The sequence below is a fragment of the Carya illinoinensis genome, chromosome 15 (genome assembly GCF_018687715.1).
Source record: "Carya illinoinensis cultivar Pawnee chromosome 15, C.illinoinensisPawnee_v1, whole genome shotgun sequence".
Taxonomy (NCBI): Eukaryota; Viridiplantae; Streptophyta; class Magnoliopsida; order Fagales; family Juglandaceae; genus Carya; species Carya illinoinensis.
In genome coordinates, this window is record NC_056766.1 from 35201407 (window position 1) to 35224518 (window position 23112).

Here is a 23112-nt window from a genome sequence, read left to right on the forward strand (position 1 = left end):
AAGTAAGATGAAATAATTTAAAATAAAAAAAAAATAAAAAATATTATTTTTTTAATATTATTTTTATATAAAAATTTAAAAAAATTATAATAATAAAATAAAATACTTTCACTATTCAAACGAGACCTTACTCATCAAAAAAGGACTTTACATTTAAGTGGTTCATATAAAATACCACTAAGATTATATTTAGTTGTTAAAATCATTTTAATTTATTTCAACTCAATCATTAATGAGATTTATTAGTTTTTCAACTTTTTATAAAAAATTTAAATTCATCTTAACTTATTTTATACATTTAAACACATATATCAAACTATTTATATTCAAACACATCTCAATGAGACCTATAAAATATTACTATTTATAAATCATTTAAAATTATCTCAACATCTAAACATAACCTTAAACTATGTTATATTAATTGATATAGTTGAATATAATAAGTTCAAAACATGGAAATTATTTATGAGTATTAAAGTCAGTAAGTCTTGCACACTTTATCTGTTAAAAAAAGTAGGAAAAAATTGGGACTCACGTTAAAAAGTTAGATTTTTCATGATAGACTTTATTTTATTTGAAGGGAGTGCGTGGACTTACACAGTATCTTAGAATTGTATTTAAGGTTGCTCTTAAAATAAAAGAAAAAATTGATTGGTGAAAAAATTGTGTGGAGGAGTATCCTCTCTTAGTTCTCAATGCACTTCCAGATTAATGAATTTGATAATATGTTGAACACCTCCCCTTCATCATTCATCCTCAATCTCTCTTGAATTCATGCAGGCATTATCAATAAGAGAAATGTTAAGTCTACGTACAAATTTTATATAAAAAAATTTACAAATTGACGCAATTTAATATAATATGGTAGAGCTACTTCATGTTAAGCATATATTACAAATAATTAAATATACATTTTCTCCCTCAATGAGTGAGCTCGACACATAAAATATTTAATTAAATAAGAGTAAAGTGTAGAATCAGAGTCCGAATTTAAGATCCTTGCTTTGATATCATATGAAATTAACACTTATCCCAAAACCTTAGGTTGATGGAAAAACGTAAACTTAATTATTTGTTTTTGTTTTAGTCTTTTTGGTCATAACATGGAGAAGCGGTGTTGTGATTTTTTTGATGGCCTGAGACCACCATGCGCACTATCGGGAGGTTCCTAAGCCACTGATCTTTGAGACTGTCAAAAGTTTCGTCAAATAGATAGGCAGGTGACCCACATGTGAGGGTCAAAGTGAGCGCGTGGCCTCCATGCGTCACCACACAAGAGGGTTCTGCTCTTGTCATGCGTAGTGTTTCTATGGTCAGCGATTTCGATATCTTCAGTATTGATGATCTGTCACACTCCTCCTTTAGAGAATGTAGAGTGGATTTCCCTCTCGTCCTTTAGAGGATGGAGGTTGAATACTCTCTCATCCTTTGGATGTTGGAGGATGGTTATCTCTGTTTTTATAAAGTGATATATTCTCAGACAAATCGAGATTAAAATCTTTATTTTTATAGTCACACATCTCATAAGGTTTTGTCAGGAGAGAGTTTATAAAAGTTAAGACAATGCCTGTCATAATTTTTTTTTTTTAATTTGGCTTGTAATTTGGGTACAAGTAGTTTGATTTGTAATTTGAGTATTTTATTGTATTTATCAGTCACAGTTGTAATTTCGAGTTTTGTGAATGAAATAAAGTCTATTTAAAAAAAAAAAAAAAGCCGAGTTTACAAGATGATTTTGTAATATGATTCTCTCTCCAAACTAGATTGGAGGATCAAATCTATGAGAGTTTTTTAACATTTGAGAAGTACATGATGGATAGAGCCTATCAATCCAATTAAAAAAACATGTAAGAAGCACATCAAAAGAGTTTTATTCAATTCAAATTAAAGGAAAACTTTGTAGGGTAAATGATACTTTTTGGTATTTATAATCTTTTGTCTTTGATTTCTAACTATAAAATGGTTTGTTGGGTCTGTCATGGTCCATCTTTAAGACATAATATTTATCTGAAAACTAGTGGCAACCCCACCAAAGCAAGTATGCAGTTGTGTGGAGGACTATCTTCTCTTAGTTCTCATCCCACTTCCAAATTAATGAATTTCATAATATGTCAAACACCTCCCCCTCATCATTCATCCTCAAGTCCCTCTTGAGTAGTTCATGCAGGCATTATCCATAAGAGAAGTGATAAGTCTACACATAAATCTTATATAAAAATATTTACAAATTGACGCAGTTTAATATAATATAATAGAGCTACTTCATGTTAAACATATATTGCAAATAATTAAATATGCATTTTTCCCCTCAATGAGTAGAGTGTATAGTGTAGAATCAGAGTCCAAAGTCGAGATCTCTGCTCTAATACTATATAAAATCAACACTTATCTCAAAACTTTAGGTCAATGAAAAAACATAAATTTAATTATTTGCAATATATGCTTAAAACTTTATAATTAAAATAATAATTTTATAATCTGATAAATCATGTATTAAACCACGATAACTTTTTTATAAGATTTGCGTAGACTAAACATTTTTCTATATCTTAAAGTTTCTGCAATTGGGTGCGTGTGTAGAGCATACGTATGCCACACATCCTGCTAAAATATTTCACCATATTTTTAGTTTAATGAAGCCATAGAAGATGAGAAGATACTGTTCTGCATCACCCAGATAATGTTCTATTTCTTGTGATATTACTTTAGTCTTTAGCACTATCACTTTTGTCATAGAATAAGATAATGTACTCTAAAAAGTCGGATAATACAGACAGACACGTTGTCCACCAGGAAGCTACCATTCTGAGTAAACAACTGAGTAACTTTATCACTTAGTTGACTAGTGCTCATCTGCAGAATAAGATAGTGCATTAATATTTATTCTCATGAACTTGTTTTAAACTCAATAAGGATCATTTGCAGAATCAATCTTTGAAAATTGTATACCAACTAGCTAGAATATGAAGAAATTTATGAGTTTAACTTATCTCATAAAACCAGTTCAACAAGAGAGAGTTGCTCATTGCTTATAAATATACCTAAGAGTTTGTCTAAAGGCAATGTGAGATTTATTCTTCAACACAGCCTTAATTCTCTGCAGAAATCAACATTACAAGGAAGTCATAATTCTAGCTCTTCTTGTTGATACTCTTGGAGTGAACAAAGTGTAAAGAAATGATTTTGTTTTCTTTAGTAAATATTGTAGGCTGCATGAAAGCAACACTTTGAGTGAATAGTTTATATAAACAAGTAACTGATATCATGGATGATAATGCTTTGTACAAGAGCATTGTTATGGATAGTGCAGCTCCATGTAATCCCTCTAAAAATAGAAGTATGCTTGCAGAGACCAATTCGCTGGTATTCCAAAGCGTCAAATCATAGACAGGAGATGCAAAAATGGAGACAAAGAAGAAGGTTTTTGGAAGGAAATCCAATTTCTTCTTACGTGAAGATGAGTAAGCAATGCATATCTATTCATCAACGGGAAGTGTGTTTGATTACTCTGAGTGTACAAGCAGATGGAGAATGCACACTCACTAATGCCACCCATTTTTTTGATGACAGTTACCTTTGTTTTTACTCATCCTAGGTGAATGAAAGAATGTGATACAACCCCACTTATGTAACCTCAAAGTGAGGCAATATCTCAGTTTTGCTTCAATGCCTTACTCATTGGGGTCTTATCAAATGAGTCATTTGATGAAATCTAGAGACCATTGGTTAAGACTCATTCCAAAGTTCTTTTATGTGCAAAGACACAATCCAATTCAGGCATTAGCAAATCTCTTATAACCCTGAAAAAGCTTAAGATACTCTCTTTCTTTTTAACAAAGAAAAGAAAATGACAGGCAAGAGTGTTCAATCATCTAATCAGCCTGGTAAAGTTGTATATTTAATCAAAACATCAATAAGAGAGAGTTGTTCTGCTGTCAATTTGATCTGTAGAGAAATTGGCTTTCAGTGCCACTTGCAAGGGTGCTGTATTTTTTTTACAGAAAAAAAGGGACACTCTTTCTGGGGTTGTGATAAGTGGAAGTTTGGTCAATGATCAATCATTTAGATTGTTTTTCACTTAATAACTGTGTTAGATTTTTTTCCTATTTTTCTTCTCTACATATTCTAAATGATCAATCATTTAGTTATCTTTAATCTTGTCGGGATGTAAAGCAGTGGCTTTACACCATAGTTTCCTTTTTTTAATTTTTAATTTTTTAATTTTATTTTTAACTCTTTTTCCCAACAAGTAAGATATTTTATAAATAAATTAATGGATACAATATGCAAGTTCAAAGGGAAGGGAGTCCCCTACAGCCTTTCGTAATCCAACACACATTAACACAAAATAAAAGGACAAAAAGGAATAATCAGAGCCAAAAGATTGGCTCCCACTCCATTCCTAGAAAGGAAGACTGCTTGGTGACGGTTTGAAAATAGTTTGATGAACAGACTATCTTATTGCCGCTAAAAGCCGCAATAAGAAGAGCTATGCTGCAACGAGTTGGTATAGACTGGTTAGAAGGAATTGCCACAACCTATTACACTTGATCTTTGGTTATGAAAAGCAGTAACATAGGAAAGCATCCAAAAACTAAGACGAATCGCCGGCGAGGGACCACCACTGCCAATGGCAGCGCGTACAGCACACGCACTGCAAGTGGAGAGGAGTGGAAGGTCGGAACAGGAAGATCCAACGATGCAGAACTTGACCACAGCTTCTTTATCATCAGTTTGTAAGAACATTGATATTGGTTTTATCAAACCCATCTCCAAAATTTAGCTAAAAGTAATCAATTTGAATAAAACCAAAACCATTCAAGTCATGACTGATAACCCCACATTTGATTAGCCAAAATAATAATATAATAATTTTTTTAATTTTTTTTCATATATTTTTAAAAATTTTTTGAAACCTGTCCAATACATGCACATTCCCAGCTTAAAAAATAATAACAATTCATCATGAGGTCCATCATAAAAAATCTGCCATTGCTAGTTTTTTTGCCAGCATAAAAAATCCCAACTTCAAATAATAACAAATGGGCATGAGTTCAGTAGATTCATCCCACGTCGCTTTGAAGGGGCTGCTCTTGCTAGTCTTTTTGCTGCAATTTTCTGAACTGATTGAATGGTCCAAGCCTTGCAGATTTTAAGTTACAATAATTACTCTAAAAGAAATGGGGTACCAATTAAAAATATAAAAGCGATGGCTTTCACCAAAAATGACTTAAAAGTCTGGTACATGCAACAAGAACCAATGATCATGACCCTGCATGACGACCCTAAATGCTACATGCTTGTATCTCCAATGATCATGACCTGAAGTTCTAAAAAACCATAGCATGACCCTGCATCAGTATGTATATGTGTGTGTGCTAAGTAACCAAGATGTTTTAAAAGATCTAAAAGAAGAAATCTCATCGCATCTGATTAATGACAGTAATTGCAAAGCTTGAGGAATAGGTGAAAGAGGCTGAAATTTAAGACAAATGCATCACGACCTAGTCATTAACAAATAAAGCAGTATGGTATACCACAATCCTAGTAACCAATCACATATAGCAGGAATAAGGCTTCACGTAATAACTTTATTAAAAATAAATGCACATGTTTAAGCTAAAGTTGTAATAAGGATCACACCACATATACAAACCAATTGAATTTTTATCCCAAATTGATGATAAAGGTGAAGCATCCAAACTCTAAGTTGAAGGTTTTTCTTGCAAACTCAGGTTGGCTTCTGGCAAACGCTATTGGAAATGGATTCTAGCATGCTCACATCCATGTCAAGATAGGGTAGCAAATGGACACAGATGGTACATCTCAGTACATATTTTGTTTCTCTGGTTTTGCATACGGTATTATCAATTTCAGTTGTAATCCCACTAATGAGCCCTCATGTTCCAATGGATCAAACTCTTACAACTATTAACCACACTTATTCCAGCTGACAATCTGAGTCTTTAACGAAACTTTCCCGTATTACAAGTTCACTAAATCTCATTACAAAAGAAAGCTATAATTAACAAACGAGAAGTACATAAGGTCTGCTGTGTAGTAAAAGGTTCAGATCAAGTTTGACTAAGCTTCTATTCCTTGCATGTTGTACGCAATGTAGATTGATTAAACTAAATGCAGCTGCAGCAAAACTCTGGCATTAAATTCTTTCGGTTGCATCCCTTAGAAAATGTTAGAACTTGAAAACTATATAACTGTCTTTTGGCAACATTCAATAGTTTCTATTCCTATTGGCAACATATGAAGTCAATCTGAACTCATGGTCTTTTGGAAAGGCCCAAAGTATTCAATGATCTCATAAGTAGTCAAAATCTTAAATCAATGGGGAACCCTTGAAAATCTATCTTGCCTTGGTGCGCTCTTATCACATCAGGAACCTCATTCTGATACTTTTTCACTAACTTCTCGACGAATGTTTTCTCAGTCATTCTAAACGTATGAAGTATTCTAGTATCTTCCTTAATCAACCCCTTAGACATCAGAAGTTGCAGAACTGAACACCTTGGAATTATCCGCTTCTCCAGGCTAAGCAGGAGAAGATTCGGACACTTGGAGATAATTGAAGGCTTCATCTTCAGATTGTTCACAAAGAACCCCATCACTTTCATGATCTTCTTCTCTGAAGTAATCATACACATTGGTTGCAGCCTGAATGCTGAATCAATTTCATCCTTTGACAAACCAAAACTTCTAAAAGCTTCCACCTTTTTCTCCCACAGTGCTTTACTCATCAATGCCATTGAACGGATGGCTAGAACAAATAGTAGATTATTGGGATTAAAACCCAATTTCATAACCTCATTAACAATCTCACTAAACCGATAAGTCCTCATAAGCAGCGATCTTGGTTCCATCACAAAGATCTTAACAACTAATGAATTGGGAACACCATGGCTTAGCAATATTGATATGTTCGGCTGTAACACTGTTTCCACATTAAATTCAACCAACGAGAAGCGTGCCTTTACCGCCTTTAAAACATTATCGTCAGTGCCCAGAATCCGCTTAAGCTTTTGAACACAAGGAATGATTTGGTTTTCGAGACTCCTTCCTAAAATATAGGGCTCTACGGATAAACGATTTGCAATTTCGAGGTATGAAAAGCCCAAAGATTTAAAAAACTCTAACTTTGGCTTCAAGATCTTTTGTGTATCGAGTGTATACAATATCGGACGCTTCATGGTCAAAGTCGATATTTGCTCGTCACTGAAACCATGTGCTCTAAAAAACTCAACCACAGTGTATGCATCACTCTCAAGCACACGTGGATCTTTGCTGAGCAGTTTGGCGAGGCTAGCGCCAGAAAACCCTAAGGATTTAAACAACTCCATGTTGGGCCTAAGGGTTTTGCCTAAATCGGCCGAAAGCAATAACGGACGATTACTAATTAAGTGTCTGATCTGGTTCTGCGTCAAACCGTGAGTTCTCAACAGGTCCAGAACGAGATTGGGATTCTCTATGTTCTCAATGTTGAGCTTCTTGGAAGCAGAAACAGCCAACTCCAAGGACAGCCCACATGAGTTTCGGAGGAAGGAGACTGTAACAGATTTTGGATCCGTGGAATTGGGTAGTTCTGATATGGTTTTGAGAGATGAAGTTGTGAACAAGTGGCCATGGCAGATTGGTGAAGCTCTGCGCCTTAATAGTTGGGGCACCTTTTTGCAGATTAGACGAAACATGTACTTTGATTGCGGAAAAGGCTGAATCAATAGTTACCTGGATAGTTTTGAGATGGAATGTGCCGCCATTGAGTTGATTGGAGCTCCGGCCTCGTCACTTGCTCTCCGTCTGTGGTTTCAGAGCAGGGTGACTGCAATAGAGCACCGTCCTACAGGGCACGAATCTAAAAGGCGAATTTGCTATGCCGTGCTTTCAGCTGGAGGGCTACCGAGTATTGATACGTATAGCTATTTTTATTTATTTTTTTGTGTATTTTATTAATATAATTATTATATTAATTTTTTTTAATAGATATAGAATCAACCACATCAATTGAATACATAAAAAATTATATAAAAATAATTATATATAGAATTTTTATTTAATAAAAGAGATGATTTTTAATAATTCTAATAGACAAATCTCGTATAAGCTCTTATAAAAAGAGATCTCATTCTTAAAAAATATAAAAAAAAATTATTCTCTTATTAGTGACATCTATTTTTAGTGTGAAGTTTTTTTGACTGTTTAAAATTATAACAAATTTCACAATAAATTGTGTAGCTTAGTTATGTAGAGGTGAATAGGTAATTGCTAATCCACTCGAAGTTAGAATCTTCTAAATCTGACTCAGATATTGATTTTGTCAGAGTTTAAATTTGAATTCCAACTTTGATTTATGTAGATTTTGTTTCGAATTTGTCGAAATGTAATTGAATTTGGACTTTTTTTGAATTTTTTTAGTTTCATATTTAATCTAGTTTTAAACAAATTTTTTGTGAGTTTTCAAATTCCAAGTTTATTAAAAATATAACCAAAACTTTTTGAAGAAGATCAACAAGATACTCATGTTAAAGGTCTTTCCACATCAGCATTTATGGTAAATATTTAATTATGAAAAAATATTAATAATAAATATAATAGGAGCCTTGATTTAAAATTCAACTACTTCTTTGTATGCCATATCAGTTACTAGTATTTAACTTATTTATAACTAATTTCTATGCTACACTTATTTCTAGCATCTAATTATATGTTATTATAATTTGGTAAATTAGTATTGTGTTATTAATGTATTATACTAACCTATAAAAAAATATATTATACTATACTTATTAGTTATTTATATACCAGACTTATACTATAGTGTTTAATTACATGTTATTAGATTTTAGTAAATTAATATTATGTATTATTAATTTATCATAATAGACTTGTTTCAATATTAGTATCTAACTTATTTCCATACTTAATTATATTTAGTAGTAATACTATAATGTTTACTTATAAAATTATTATTACTCTATTTAAATTATAATATTAGTATATTATTTTATGCTAGGCCCATCAGAAAGGAATGTGTGATCACACAAGCCCAAATACTTTGGACATGTACGCAAACTATGCCCTAGGCCCAATTCCCAGTACAATCTCTCACTACGTGAGAGCCCAACATTATTCTCCCAACAGGCAAGTTTCAAGAACTTTTTTTCTAACGGAAAAACATAGAGAAAAGAACAAGAAATAATAACAAATCCTTTATCATAAAGATCATTTTTAGGGAACATTCACCAGAATTAAACAGTAAAAGGTTTCCTCTCTCTATACCCAGAGTGGAGGTTTTTTTCTCGTCGACGTACGAGGGTATTCGAGATTTGTCTTTGAATGGCGGAAGATTTGGAGAAATTGTATGCTGCACTTACTGTCACTGAGAAGGAGAATGAGGAGGTTGTGGTGGAGTTTAGTAAAGTGGAGTTTTGATTTGAATTCTGCTTTTACGATGGTTGAATTTGATGATGTTGGAGACAAACTAAAGGTGCTACAGGAGGGTCCTTGGTCTTTCGACAAACAGTTGGTCCTCTTGCAGCCGTTTGAAGGTCACATCTAGACGCATTCCCTGCGGATCGTCCATGCGGCCTTTTGGGTTCGTATTTTTGATCTTCCTCTTATGGCCCGTAATGGCTATGTGGGGAACCTTGTTGGAAGCATGCTGGGGACAGTTTTAGAAGTGGATTTGGACATGGGTGAAGTTGAATGGGGAGAGTACATGAGGGTCCGCATTCAAATCGATATTACTCAACCTCTCCAACATAGAAAGCAACTGAAGTTTGGTGAAGGGGCTTCGTATTGGGTTCGTCTAGCGTATGAACGCTTGCCGGATTTCTGCCATTTCTGTGGGATTATAGGGCATACCCATCGAGAATGTGAGGTTTGTCCCCAGTCGGAGATGTCTTCAGAGAAACTACTGTACAGGGTTTGGCTGCAATCTGGATTTTCCTCGTCCCGGAGAGGTGTTTCTGGCAAGCACTCTGTGGCACCTCCTACACGGCCGTTGAAGGAGGCAGTTACACCTTCAACTGCTGCCGATTCTCACGCAGCTATGGGCACTTCGTTACTACCAGGGAGACAGAATGAACTACTGGGCAGCAGCTTATCTTTGTCTCAGTTGGAACCAGCCCCGAATCTAGCGGATGGTCCTTTAACTGCAGGTCAACCGGTATCTGAGACGGTTCCTGTGAAATTGAGGGCGCCGACAGCAGGGGAGGGGAGGCGGTTGATGGAGGAGAAGGGTATTTCGGACTTTTCGTACAGTGTGGATATCGATTTGGTGGATATTCCGGTTATGGTTTGTGGGGATGAGTTTTTGGGCTTCACTGGCCCAATAAAAGCTCAGTTGACCACGTTGCCTCTCATCTAGAGCCCACAGCCAGCTCCTCTTCTCTGTCTCCAAACCAAGGCTTGGATCGTGGGGTGGGGCTCTTGGGCTCGACAGGGCCCAAGGTCAAGGTGTTTGAGTTGGAGGCTCCGTTAGCAGTAGCCCACGATACCTCTCATCCGGAGCCCACAGCCAGTTCCTCTTCTCAGTCTCAACACCCGGTCATGGATAGTGGGGTGGGACTTGTGGATTTGACAGGGCCCAAGGCCACAGAATTTGAGTTGGAGGTTTCCCTACTGGAGCCCACAGCAAGTTATCACTTGCCTATTCGAACTACGTTTGACTCCTTAGGGTTTTCTGCAGTTGAAGGCGTCTCCTCGAGTCTTGGGCGTGGGACGAAACGCAAATCTCCACCAGCTCTGCGGGTTGCCACCAACGGACGAAAGAAACGACATGGGTCCGGGACCCATTTTCCAGAGATATCGGCGGAGGCTGTTGCGCAGCCCCGCCGGATCTCATGAAAGTGTTAAGTTGGAATCCCCGTGGGCTTGGGAACCCACGGGGCATTCATACTCTTCATGCTCTGTTGGCGAAGGAAGCTCCCGACGTGGTCTTCTTACAGGAAACTCGGCTAAATGCTCGGCGGTGGACTACCTATAAGTATACCCTTGGCTTTTCAAATTGCTTTATTGTTGATGTTGTTGGCCGTAGTGGTGGTTTGGCTATGTTATGGAAATATGAGCTTGCTTTAAGAATTTTGAATTATTCTATGAATCATGTTCATGCTGAGATTGAACTACCTAGTGTGGAAGGGGGGAAGTGTGTAATCACAGGGGTGTACGGTCACCCCCAAGTAGACTGTAGAGAGGAAGTATGGGCTTTGCTTAAACACTTGAGTCTTACTGTATGTTGTCCTCGGTTAGTATTTGGCGATTTTAATGAAATTCTTTTCCAATCTGAAAAATCTGGGGATAATATGCAAAGTGAAGGGCAGTTACGTGGATTTCGTGCTGTATTGGAACAAGGAGGGTTGTGTGATCTTGGTTTTGCGGGAGCCCCATTTACTTGGTGTAATAACCGAGAAGGGGATGGGCTTATTTCTGAAAGGTTGGATCGATTTTTGGATAACATGGCTTGGACTGATGCTTTTCCTAATTTACGGGTTCAATATGGAGTAGCCGCCTATTCTGATCATATTCCTCTATGGCTTGATACCCATGGGGGTTGCATTCAAAATAAAGGCCTTAAACCGTTTCGATTTGAGGCGATGTGGGTGGGGGATCGAGAGTGCACGGCTCTGGTGGAGAAAGCGTGGTGTGCAGGGGAAGGGATTCAATCTTTGAGTCAAGTAATGTCCTATATATCTCACTGTTCTTCCGCTTTATCACGTTGGAACAGGACCTCCTTTGGTCATGTTCAGAAGAAGTTGGCTGCTGCGCAACAGAAGTTGGGAGAGATTTCATCATCTGATCCTTCTTTTCAACAAGGGTTGTCTCATAAATTGGCTAGGGAAGAGGTCCAGAACTGGCTTGAACGGGATGAGATTATGTGGAAACAGCAATCACGTGTGGCATGGCTTCGCAAAGGAGATAGTAATTCTCAGTTTTTTCACAGTAGGGCAAGTCTTAGAAGACGAAAAAATAGAATTTATCATTTGAAGGATGCTGGTGGAATCTGGAGAGAGGAGGTTCAGATGGAAACTCTGATTGTTGATTATTTCCAGAATTTATTCTCAAACACCGATTCAGGTGATATGGCTGAGGTTTTATCTGGGGTTGAGGGTAAGGTTACTGACCAGATGAATGTGCTGTTGACTAGGCCATATGTGGCTGAAGAAGTGGAAGCTGCAGTTAAGCAGATGCATCCATCTAAGGCCCCGGGTCCTGATGGTATGTCTCTCGTGTTTTTTCATAAATATTGGAATGTTATTGGTAAACCGGTGATTCTTTCTGTTTTAAAGGCACTGAATTCTGGTTCGTTTCCACAAGACTTGAATCATACTTTCATCACTTTAATCCCTAAGAAAACTGACCCTTTTACTGTGGTTGACTTTCGTCCCATTAGTCTTTGCAATGTTCTCTATAAGATTCTTTCAAAATGTATTGCCAATCGTCTGAAAAAAATTCAGCCTTTGCTAATTTCTGAATCTCAATGTGCTTTTGTTTTGGGTAGGTAGATTACGGATAATGTTTTAGTTGCTTACGAGCTATTAAATTATCTTCGGTCTAAGAGAACGGGGAAGAAAGGCTTTATGTCCATTAAACTTGATATGAGTAAAGCTTATGATCAGGTGTAATGGGGTTTCTTAGCACAGATGATGCAGAAGCTTGGTTTTTCTCATAAGCTGGTGACTCTCATTATGCAGTGTGTCTCTACAGTGTCTTTTTCAGTCCTTATCAATGGAAGCCCAAAAGGCCGTATAGTTCCGACTCGTGGTCTTAGGAAAGGGGACCCACTTTCTCCTTACCTATTTCTGTTTTGTATGGAAGGCCTCATTAGTTTGCTAAGACAACACGATGGCCCAGATCTGGTCGAAGGTGTGAAAATTTGTAGAGGGGCCCCGCGTGTGAACCATTTATTATTTGCTGATGATAGTTTTATTTTCTGCATAGCAACTGTCTCTACAAACTTGCACATTCAGTCCCTCTTGAGTAAGTATGAGAAGGCATCCGGTCAGTATATTAATAAAGATAAGACTTTAATGGTTTTTAGTAGGAACGTGGAGGCTACTGTGCGGGCTGATATTATGTCCCTATGGGGTGGGAGTAATGTGCAGTAGTATGAGAAATATTTAGGTTTCCCACCTATGGTTGGGAGATCTAAACAGAAAGCTTTTTCAGAAACAAAGCAGAAATTATGGCAAAAGCTACAAGGGTGGAAATGGACTTTATTATCACAAGGAGGAAGAGAGGTTCTCTTGAAAGTAGTGGCTATGTCTATCCCGACCTACGCTATGAGTTGCTTCTTGTTTCCTCAACAATTATGCCATGAGATGGAGATGATGATGGCTCGGTTTTGGTGGGAAAATCAGTCTCGTGAGAGGAAAATTCATTGGGTCAGCTGGGCAAGGCTATGTGACTCTAAATTTCGGGGTGGTATGGGTTTTAAAAATCTACATAATTTTAATTTAGCCCTTCTTGCCAAACAAGGGTGACATTTGTTAACTAAAGAGTCTTCTCTTCTCCATAAGATTTTTAAAGTTCGTTATTTCCCAAAGACCTCATTCTTTGAAGCCAAAATTGGGTTTAACTCCTCTTATGTATGGTGCGGTATTTTCAACTTCATGGGATTATTGAGAGCTGGATGTATGTGGAGAATTGGTAATGGGGAAAAGGTGAGGGTATTTCTTGAACCTTGGATTCCGGGTATTCAAAGGGAGGAACTTCATGGAACTATGCCTAGTGTCTCCTCTTCACATCAAACTGTTAATACTCTACTTGATATGGATGTTGGCTGGTGGAATATTGATGCTTTGAGAGCTCTCTTCAATCCAAGATTAGTAAATAAAATTCTGAAACTGCAAGTGTTAGTGTCCCAGCCAGATTCTTGGTATTGGATGTCTGAAAAGAGTGGGATTTATACTGTGCGGAGTGGGTATAAACAGCTTCAAATTGTCAAGACTCAACTAGCAGGTGAGGGGTCTCGTGCCTCTCAGATTTCTTCTTTCTATCCCTCATAAATTGAAGGTGTTTGGTTGGAGGGCGTGTAATGAATATTTGCCTACTTTTAATAACCTGGTCAAGAAAGGTATAGCTGTGGCAGATGTTTGTGTTTTTTGTAAGCACTCTACTGAAGATGCAGCCCATGCTTTATTCTTTTGTTCAGCTATCCAAAGTATTTGCTTACAATATGTGCATGTCCTGAGATCTTTACCTCCTGTTATGTCTTTTTGGGATTTAACATTATTGGTTAAAGAACAAGGGGAAGAAGGCAGTCTTCTTACTTTTATTACTATTGCTTGGGGAGTGTGGTATAGAAGAAACCACTTTATTTATGAAAATTCTGCACTTAGTGTTAGTAATGTGATTGACAGAGCTTTGTCAATGATTTTTGATTTTAGACAAGTGCAGATTTTTGAGGGACCTCGACAGGTAATGCATCATGTCTTACGGTGGTCCTCTCCACCCCCAGGTTATATTAAGATGAATGTAGATGGTGCTAACTTTTTTAATCTTCAGAAAGCTAGTGTTGGCGTTGTGGTGAGGGACAGTCAAGGGGATGTGCTTGCAGCTTGTAGTAAATCTGAACATGAAGTCTCTTCTCCAGGATTTATAGAAGCCATTGCAATTTTAAGGGGTCTACAACTATATTCTCATTGGGGTATTCAAAAACTGATGGTGGAATCGGATTGCCTCTTTCTTGTGAACATTTTGAATTCAGCTGAGGCTATTTTAACAGACTTTGCTTTTATCATTGAGGATATTAAACGATTAATACAGGGCTTCCAAGAGGTGAAATTTCTGCATGTTAGTAGGCAAGGGAATTCTGTGGCTCACATTTTAGCATGGAATGCTTGTAATTATTCAGATTTGGTTTTATGGGCTAATTGTCCTTCTTTTACTTCTCAAGCTGCTTGGCTTGATAAACAATCTATTGTCCTCTACTTTGAAATCAAGAATAATCAAATCACAATCAAAACTCTCAATATTCATTGCAAACCCATAATCACAAATTAGCATTAATTCCAGAAAAAAAAGCAACAACTCCTTCAGTCATGAATTCCTAATACCCAAATCTTGTTCTTCTTCCTGTTTTAACAAATAGAAGAAGAGAGTTTTTGAATTTGCAAATCAAAATATCGATTCAATTTAGCAAACCCAGTTTGTTGGTTGTTGTTTCTTCCATAGAGAAAATGGCGGGAGGAACTTCTTCCATTATGGAAATTCTCTTCCAACGCACTCTGGATGACATGATCAAAGGCCTTTGTCTCCAACTCATCGGCGAGTCTGCCTTTGTCTCTAAGGCCCTTGACGAGATCCACCTCGAGGTCAAGTCCACCGACCCCTCCACCAAATCCACTGCCCTCCACAAGTTGTCCAACCTCTCCTCCCTCCACTTCCACGACATGTCCTGGGCTGCCTTTCACTTCGTCGAGGTCATGTTGTAACAGCCCGCTAGAAATTTAATTTAAGGAATTTCTATTGACTTTAGGAACCCCGTGAAAACTCTATAAGTTAGGTTATTGTAATATCCGCTCCTTTCTTCTTCTTCTTTATGAGCCTCGATCTACGTATTGAAACTTATTCTACGTACTGTATCTCGATGGCGTGTTCTGAAAACTATCTTACGGATTTCAAAATAAGATAGATATTTTAATGCTTACGAATATTTTAAATATTATGAAAATATCTATAGAATATATTTTCAGTATTATTAGATAAGTATGTTTTAATGTAGCACAATTATAATATTTTAATGAGCTCTGAAAATATTATAATTGTGGATAATATCTTATATTAAATATTTTAGTTGTTTTAAAATATTAAGAGGTTTAACCTTACGTTACAAACTCTTATTTAAATTAAATGGTTTTATCTTCTTTGAGTGATTAATGATATATTATCAATTTAGATAATGATGAAGAAATATTATTTTATAAACTTTAGTTTATAAAATAATATTCTATCTTAATTTCTCTTAGTGTTTTATTAAAGTGTTTATTTTAAATAAAATACTTACGCGTTTTCAAATCAATGTTTAAACTCATCGTTAGATCCTTTTGAGGATCCCGAAGTGTAGGACTGAGATTAAATACCCAGGCTCCTATTCTTTTCCCTTCATTTTTTCCTTTTTCCTTTTTTTCTTTTTTTTTTTCTTTTCTTCTTCTTCTTTCTCTTTTCTCTCTCCTCTCTTTTCTCTTCATGGCCGACGTGCATGTGCTCCTCCATGCCCGTTCGGTTGAAGTTTCCAGCCGGCGCCACCTCCGGCCACCGTGCCTCACCTCCCACACCGGCGTGACCCTCTCTCACCGGCGACCACAACTGCACCGGTGGTGTGCTTTTCCGGCCACCCGATCTCTCTCTATCTCCTTCCAAAGAAATGGGTCTTAACCCTTTTTCCTCCTCTTTGGACCACCATACACGGCCGAAACGGCCACCAAGCACCACCAATGGAACCACCATGTCAAGAGCTTCCTCCCCATGTCATTCTTTTCCCCTAACTCTCACTTTTTCTCCGATGGGTCTTCACACACACACTTTCGGTTGCACCGCCGTGCACCACCGTACACGGCCACCCATGGTGTTTCACGACCACCACTTTGTTCCTCTCATCACCACGAACTTCCCCAAGAAATTCCATGGCCAACGGAGCTATGTAGAGCTCTCACTCTCCCTCACTCTCCAAGGCCGAAAATGGCTTCAAACGGCCGATCCGCCGCCGTGAGCCACCGTATGGCCACCACCTCGCCACCACAGCTCCACCACATGTTCATCTACCTTTCCCTAGCTTCCCATGAAGTTCTATGGCTTTCATCCACCTCAAGCGAACTCCTAGCTTTCGGATTTACTGTTCACGGCATGATGCCGCCGTGCTCCGCCACCTTCGACCACCACGAGGCCACCATGAGCCTTCCAAGGCCACGCCTAGCTTTTCTCAAGCCCAAACTACCACTTTACGTGGTGGACAGCCACCGTACGCGGTGTTACCGCCGCGTACGTTCCTCCGACGCTTAACCGTGACGAGCAGCGAGCGACGCACGGGTTAGCCCGTCGATGGTATAACCCTCTATCTCTAATTATTTACGTTTAAAATAGTTGATTGATTGGATCGTAGAATGCGTAATTAATAATTGTGGAGTTCGCTGCGTAGTTTTGAAGCGAAATGTAGTTGTGAAGTGTTGGGCTTGCATTGTAGTATTGTGGATTGTACTATGAAGTGTGGACATGAGATGGATGCCGTAGTTGTGATATGGCATGATATGTGAAGAGAGTACGTGTGGAGCGTATTCTGTGTAGTGCAGCGACGTGTCGTGTGACGTGTGCTGTAGTGATGTGTGGCGTAGAAGGAAGGGAGTATACGTGGAGTGTACTCCGTGTTGTATGGCGATGCACCGTGTGATGTGCATCGTGATGGTATAACCTTCTATCTATAGTTATTAACGTTTAAAGTAATTGATTGGTTGGAAACTTTTGGAGTTAGTATGCAAAATCCTTAAGTTATGGGTAAAACGGTCATTTTCCCACATGTAGAGAGTAAAATGAAAATTTTACTCTTTAAGTTAGTATTTTCCATATTTCAAATTATTAGTGATTTAGTTCTAACTTTTAGAATCACTAATTACAGTTCCTCGTGATCGCGCTTGAAGTTTTATAAGAAATGCGGAGATCGAGGTAAGTTAGCTTTTAACTTGCTAGCAGTCTACTGTGTATGTGTGCTAAGTAAAAGAACTATAGTGTATGTATGTGTGTTATCATATATGTCATGCCATGCCAAGTTATCACGTAATTATCTATTATACAGAATTTATTCTGTCATCAATTTTTATCTGTTATATAATATATTCTGTTATGTATTACTGTACATTACAAGTACATCATGCTAAGTATGCCATCTATTACATGTATGTCAAGTCATGTAATATTCACTGTTGCAAATATGTCATGTTAAATATGTTGTCTATTATATGTTATGTCATGTTACGAAATGTTTCTATCTCAAGTTGGTCATGTATTTCAAGTTATGTTCAAGTCACATTATGTTACGTCAGGGCTTCAGTCCTTTTGTATTCCAGTCACGTTTCATCTTGAGTACATTATGATGTGTAGAATACATGGGGCCACAACAACTGTGGAGTATGTATTTTAACTACAATTGTGATGCGTAAAATACATGGGGCCACAACAACTGTGGAGTATGTATTTTTAATGTTAAGTCAAGTTTGTGTAGAATACATGGGGCCACAACAACTGTGGAGTATGTATTTACACGTAGAATACATGGGGCCACAACAACTGTGGAGTATGTATTTTTCATGTTAAGTCAAGTTTGTGTAGAATACATGGGGCCACAACAACTGTGGAGTATGTATTTACACGTAGAATACATGGGGCCACAACAACTGTGGAGTATGTATTTTTCATGTTAAGTCAAGTTTGTGTAGAATACATGGGGCCACAACAACTGTGGAGTATGTATTTTTCATGTTAAGTCAAGTTTGTGTAGAATACATGGAGCCACAACAACTATGGAGTATGTATTTACACGTAGAATACATGGGGCCACAACAACTGTGGAGTATGTATTTTTAATGTTAAGTCAAGTTTGTGTAGAATACATGGGGCCACAACAACTGTGGAGTATGTATTTACACGTAGAATACATGGGGCCACAACAACTGTGGAGTATGTATTTTTCATGTTAATTCAAGTTTTAGAGCAAGTTCATGCTAAGTCAAGTTTCAGATCAAGTTCATGTCAAGTCAAGTTCAGTTCATGATTCAATTTAAGCTATGTCAATTATGCTATGTTGTACGCTAAGTTATGCTTTAATTACTTATGAATTTGGTTATGCATTTATGCTTTTACTGTCATACATGTATCATTAGTCTGTATGGAAGTTTTTTTGTTAACTTGCTGAGATTTGTAATCAAATCTCACTGTGGTAGTCCCGACTACCATTCCCCCCGAATGGTAGATCTTGTTACAGGACCTGAAGGAGGATCAGGAGCTGACCAACTTAACACAGTCGACTGAACGACGGTGCGTCGTTAATGTTAATATAGTAGTTAAATTACTACTTGTACGATGGAGTTGCATCTTCAGTATTTTTGGATCATAACTATTTTGGAATAGTGCTGAGATCTTAGTTATTCAATGGATCTTTATGTATGAAGTATGTTTTAAGTATTGAGATATTTTTAGTTTGGTGCATAGTATTGCTAAAGAAAAAAAATTATCCGCTGCGAATATTGCATAATGTTAGATGCATGTTAGGATTATTGCATCTTATATGTCATGAACGGGGGCAGGTAACCTTGTGTTGCATGTCTCGACGCTTCAAATGTCCGTCCGATCCCAAACGGAATTTGGGGGCGTCACACATGTCCTCCTCTCGCTTGTCCTATAAGAGGATTGGCTAGCATGCTGCCTCCCTATTATAAGAATAATTGGGTCTTGATTAAAGTGCTGAAGATTTTAGAGCCAAGGTTAGCTAAGAGGGTTGTTGAGCCCATATGCGATCATCTGAGGAGGATTGGGGCAAAGTCATTTATGTTTGAGTGTGTTAGGACTGTGGTGAGTAGTTTCAGCGAGTATGAATCCGCTGTGAAGCTTGTAGTAGTGAAGATTAGGGAATTGCTGGTCGATGATGACCTGAATCTTAAATATCTTGGATTGCAGGCGCTTTCAATTGTTGTGCCAAAGCACTTGTGGGCAGTGCTGGAGAACATGGAGGTTGTGATTAAGTCGTTGATTGATGAGGATCCTAATATCAAGATTGAGTCCTTGCGTCTTATGATGGCAATGGTTTCCGAGACTAATGTGGTGGAAATTGCTCGGGTGTTGGTGAATTATTCTCTTAAAGTTGACCCAGAATTTTGCAATGAGATTCTGGGATCCATTTTATCCACATGTTCTAGAAATGCGTATAAGATAATTATTGACTTTGATTGGTATGTGTCACTTCTTGGAGAAATGTCGAGGATTCCACATTGTCAAAAGGGGGATGAAATTGAGAATCAACGAATTGATATTGGTATGAGTGTCCAGGATGTTAGACCCGAGCTTATTTGGGTCACTCGTGATCTGCTGATCGATCCTGCATTACTTGGTAAGCCTTTCTTGCATAAAATATTATTTGCGGCTGCATGGGTTTCAGGGGAGTATGTTGAGTTCTCGAGGAACCCATTTGAACTTATGTAGGCAATATTTCAACTTCGTACCAGTCTTTTGCTACTTTCAGTAATGTTAGTTTATATCCATTGTGCTTTTAAAGTATTAATCTTTTGTTTGCATTCCTACATCTTGCAAAGGGAGGGTATTACATCCTCGTGTCCTGAAAATTTGGTGCCCGGGGTTTCAGAATCAGTTTTGAAAAGGGAAATGCCAGAGGATTCTAGTTTGATTCGGACATGTGAAGCTCTTCCTGTTCATAGTGATAAAGGGTTCAACCCAAGGGCTTCAAATCAGTCATCTGAAGATTTTTCTAAGGAAAATGATGGGAATAGAACCATTAATCATGGTCAGACATCCACACCTAATTTTTCAGAGAGAAGCAGCTTCACATATGAATCTATTGTTAACCTGATAAATCTAGTTGAATTGGCTATAGGCCCATTTATGGGCAGACATGACGTAGAACAGCTGGAGAGAGCATGGAATCTATTAGGTTTCATTGAGGTGATTAAAGGAGAAATAACTGAATGCTTAGAGCGTAAGGAGAAAAAGAAAAGAAAAGGAAAGTGTAGAGATGAAAGCTTCTGAAATCATCAAACTGATGTCTGATGCCTTTTTCGAGGAGCTCGGTCCAGTATCACTTAGTGCTCAAAAAAGGGTTCCCATACCAGAAGGATTAGAGCTGAAGGAAAGTTTTGATGACTTGGGAATGATCTGTGCTAATATTCAAGTGCCTCCGTCAAATTTATTTTCTCTTGGAAGTCCCTATAATGGGGAAGAGGTTGGTGTTTCTACCTTTGGCATTGAGAGCAAAGAAAAGTTAGAGCTTTATACCATTTGTATTTGTCCTCATCTCCTCTACAAATGACTGTCCCTATCGATTCGGTTTTCCATGGAAGAAGAATTCCAAGCTGCAAGGAAAGTTTCTTAGGTTTATTCATATTCTCAACGAGAGATGTGCTTTAAAATGCATATAATTAGAGCATGTAATCACATGTTTAAAACAAAACATACAATCAACTACATAAAACCAAAACATGCCACCAACCAATCTTAACTGTCAGAATCAAGTTTATTCATTTATAATTTCAATCCTGGGAAATTTGGATGCATGCCAAGTGATCAGAACTTCCCTGGAATCCTAGGTAGGAGAATCTTTCTGATTAATTTGACCTAAATTGAGTGTAAAAGATTAAATACTTTGACAACCAATTGTATATATATATATATATATATATATATATATATGTATGTAGTCTTAAGGCTTTGTTTGGATCCTTGAATGAGCTCAGCTTATCTCAGTTGAGTTTTGTTTTAGACCTATTCTAACATCCAAACACACAACTTTCAAATCATTAAATATTATTTAACTCAAAATCTCTTTACACGTGGGATCCACAACCATTTTCAACTCTAACACATCCTTATTAAGAGGAATCCACAATCTTTTTCAACTTTTCATAAATACATCTAAACTCATCTTAACATTCAAACGCATCTAAATTTATTTTCGGTAGATCCTACAAACCTCATTCCACAATCTCTACTCACTACTATTCATAAAGAATTCAACTTATCTCAACTCAGTTCAACATTTAAACGGAATCTTAGAACATAGATTGAAGGGCAGCTTCAAATTGCGGTTTCTAGTTGTCTAGAATAATATAATTTTGCCCTTTATTTATGAAATAATTGACTGATATAAGTCTCCCTTAGTTGGAGTATGATAATCTAGATTGAACATACATGCTCGCACATCAACTTGTTGCATAATGCATTATAAAAATCTGACAAGAATAAACTTTTTTTTTTTTTAAATTAAACCGCTATGGTTGACCTCTCCATGAACCAATGACAAAGAATTAATAACTCTCATGGACTAAACAACAACAACAACAACGTTGTTGTAACATCCTTAAATTAAGTTCGAAGATTCTGAAAGGACTGCATTTTGGAAATACCAAAAGTTCAAAAATAAGAGGGTACGAAGGGTGAGATTTATTTTCTTAAAATGTCCACCTGTCACATGGTTAAGGGACACATGTCATATTTATAGATGGGTTGGAGGAAACCTCTTCCAATCCAATTTAGACGAGAAACGTCCTATTAAGAATTATGCACTAACAATCCATTTCAAGCCTTTTTAGTTGATGCTCGTTTTAATTAGAGGTATTGAGTTCGAACTCTCGATCGGGATAAGAAAGACCCGTACCGATGCTTTACACAGAATTCATTCTCTTTTATTTTGGCCCAAATATAAAGGGAAAAAGAAAATTCATGTACATTAAACTTATTGAGATAACATATGGAGAACAATATGAAAACATCAAATTAACCTCATTGAAACACATGTAAGTCGGCCAATCGAGGAATTGACAAAGTGAGAGGGATGCTAGACGTGAACAGCTGAATGATACTCTGAACTTTCAGCCAACTCCCGGAAAACGCAAACCGAGCTATCTTTTCATATCAAAGAAAATTCCACCCCAACCACACATCATCAACATAAACTAAATGAACGATGAGAAATAAGAAATCTTGGGGCTTTCAGTTTCTACTGCTAATAGGTACTTTAGATTTGGAAAAAAGTGAAACATTATTAATTTGAGGGCTTGAAATTAATGTCATATATAGTCGTAAAATATGCAAGTACCATGCAGTTGATTTGAAAAAGAATGGGGTCTACTATTATAAAATTATTATTGTTTTTATATAGATCCATATTTAGTCACTTTTTTTAAAATAATTGTATGGTGTTTGCGCACTTATGACTGCAACTATCATTTATTTGTTTATTTTTAAACAAAATTTAAAATCTACTTCAAATATCCATTTTTCTCCCACATTAAATTAAATTTAAAAGGAAATGAGAGGATTTTAATCTTGGAAATTGGGGAAGGAATCTAATTCAAAATGCACGGAAATTTTCTCCCAAAAGTT

At 37.1% G+C, this 23112-nt stretch overlaps 2 protein-coding genes, 1 long non-coding RNA gene and 1 pseudogene across 3 annotated transcripts; 2 read left to right on the top strand and 2 right to left on the bottom strand.

Moving 5' to 3' along the window:
• Nucleotides 1-4864: 4864 nt before the first annotated feature.
• Nucleotides 4865-7911, bottom strand: LOC122297351. The gene is made up of 2 exons (XR_006238729.1): nt 7741-7911; nt 4865-5145 (listed from the first exon to the last, which is right to left on the bottom strand). It is a non-coding gene; the product is annotated as an uncharacterized LOC122297351 (long non-coding RNA).
• On the bottom strand, nt 5566-7745 carry LOC122297350. The gene has a single exon (XM_043107392.1). The coding sequence runs from the start codon at nt 7701-7703 to the stop codon at nt 6330-6332; it is 1374 nt and encodes a 457-aa protein (XP_042963326.1). The 5' UTR covers nt 7704-7745; the 3' UTR covers nt 5566-6329.
• Nucleotides 7912-10856: 2945 nt separating the features above from the next.
• Nucleotides 10857-12515, top strand: LOC122296867. Its single transcript, XM_043106664.1, has one exon. It carries the CDS (start codon nt 10857-10859, stop codon nt 12513-12515), a length of 1659 nt encoding a protein of 552 aa, XP_042962598.1.
• A 6904-nt stretch (nt 12516-19419) lies between these two features.
• On the top strand, nt 19420-21040 carry LOC122296868 (annotated as a pseudogene).
• The last annotated feature ends 2072 nt before the right edge of the window (nt 21041-23112 follow it).

What these genes read in the sequence shown, in the direction of transcription:
- LOC122297350 (XM_043107392.1), bottom strand. Translation starts at nt 7,703, where the DNA reads ATGTTTCGTCTAATCTGCAAAAAGGTGCCCCAACTATTAAGGCGCAGA.
- LOC122296867 (XM_043106664.1), top strand. Translation starts at nt 10,857, where the DNA reads ATGAAAGTGTTAAGTTGGAATCCCCGTGGGCTTGGGAACCCACGGGGC.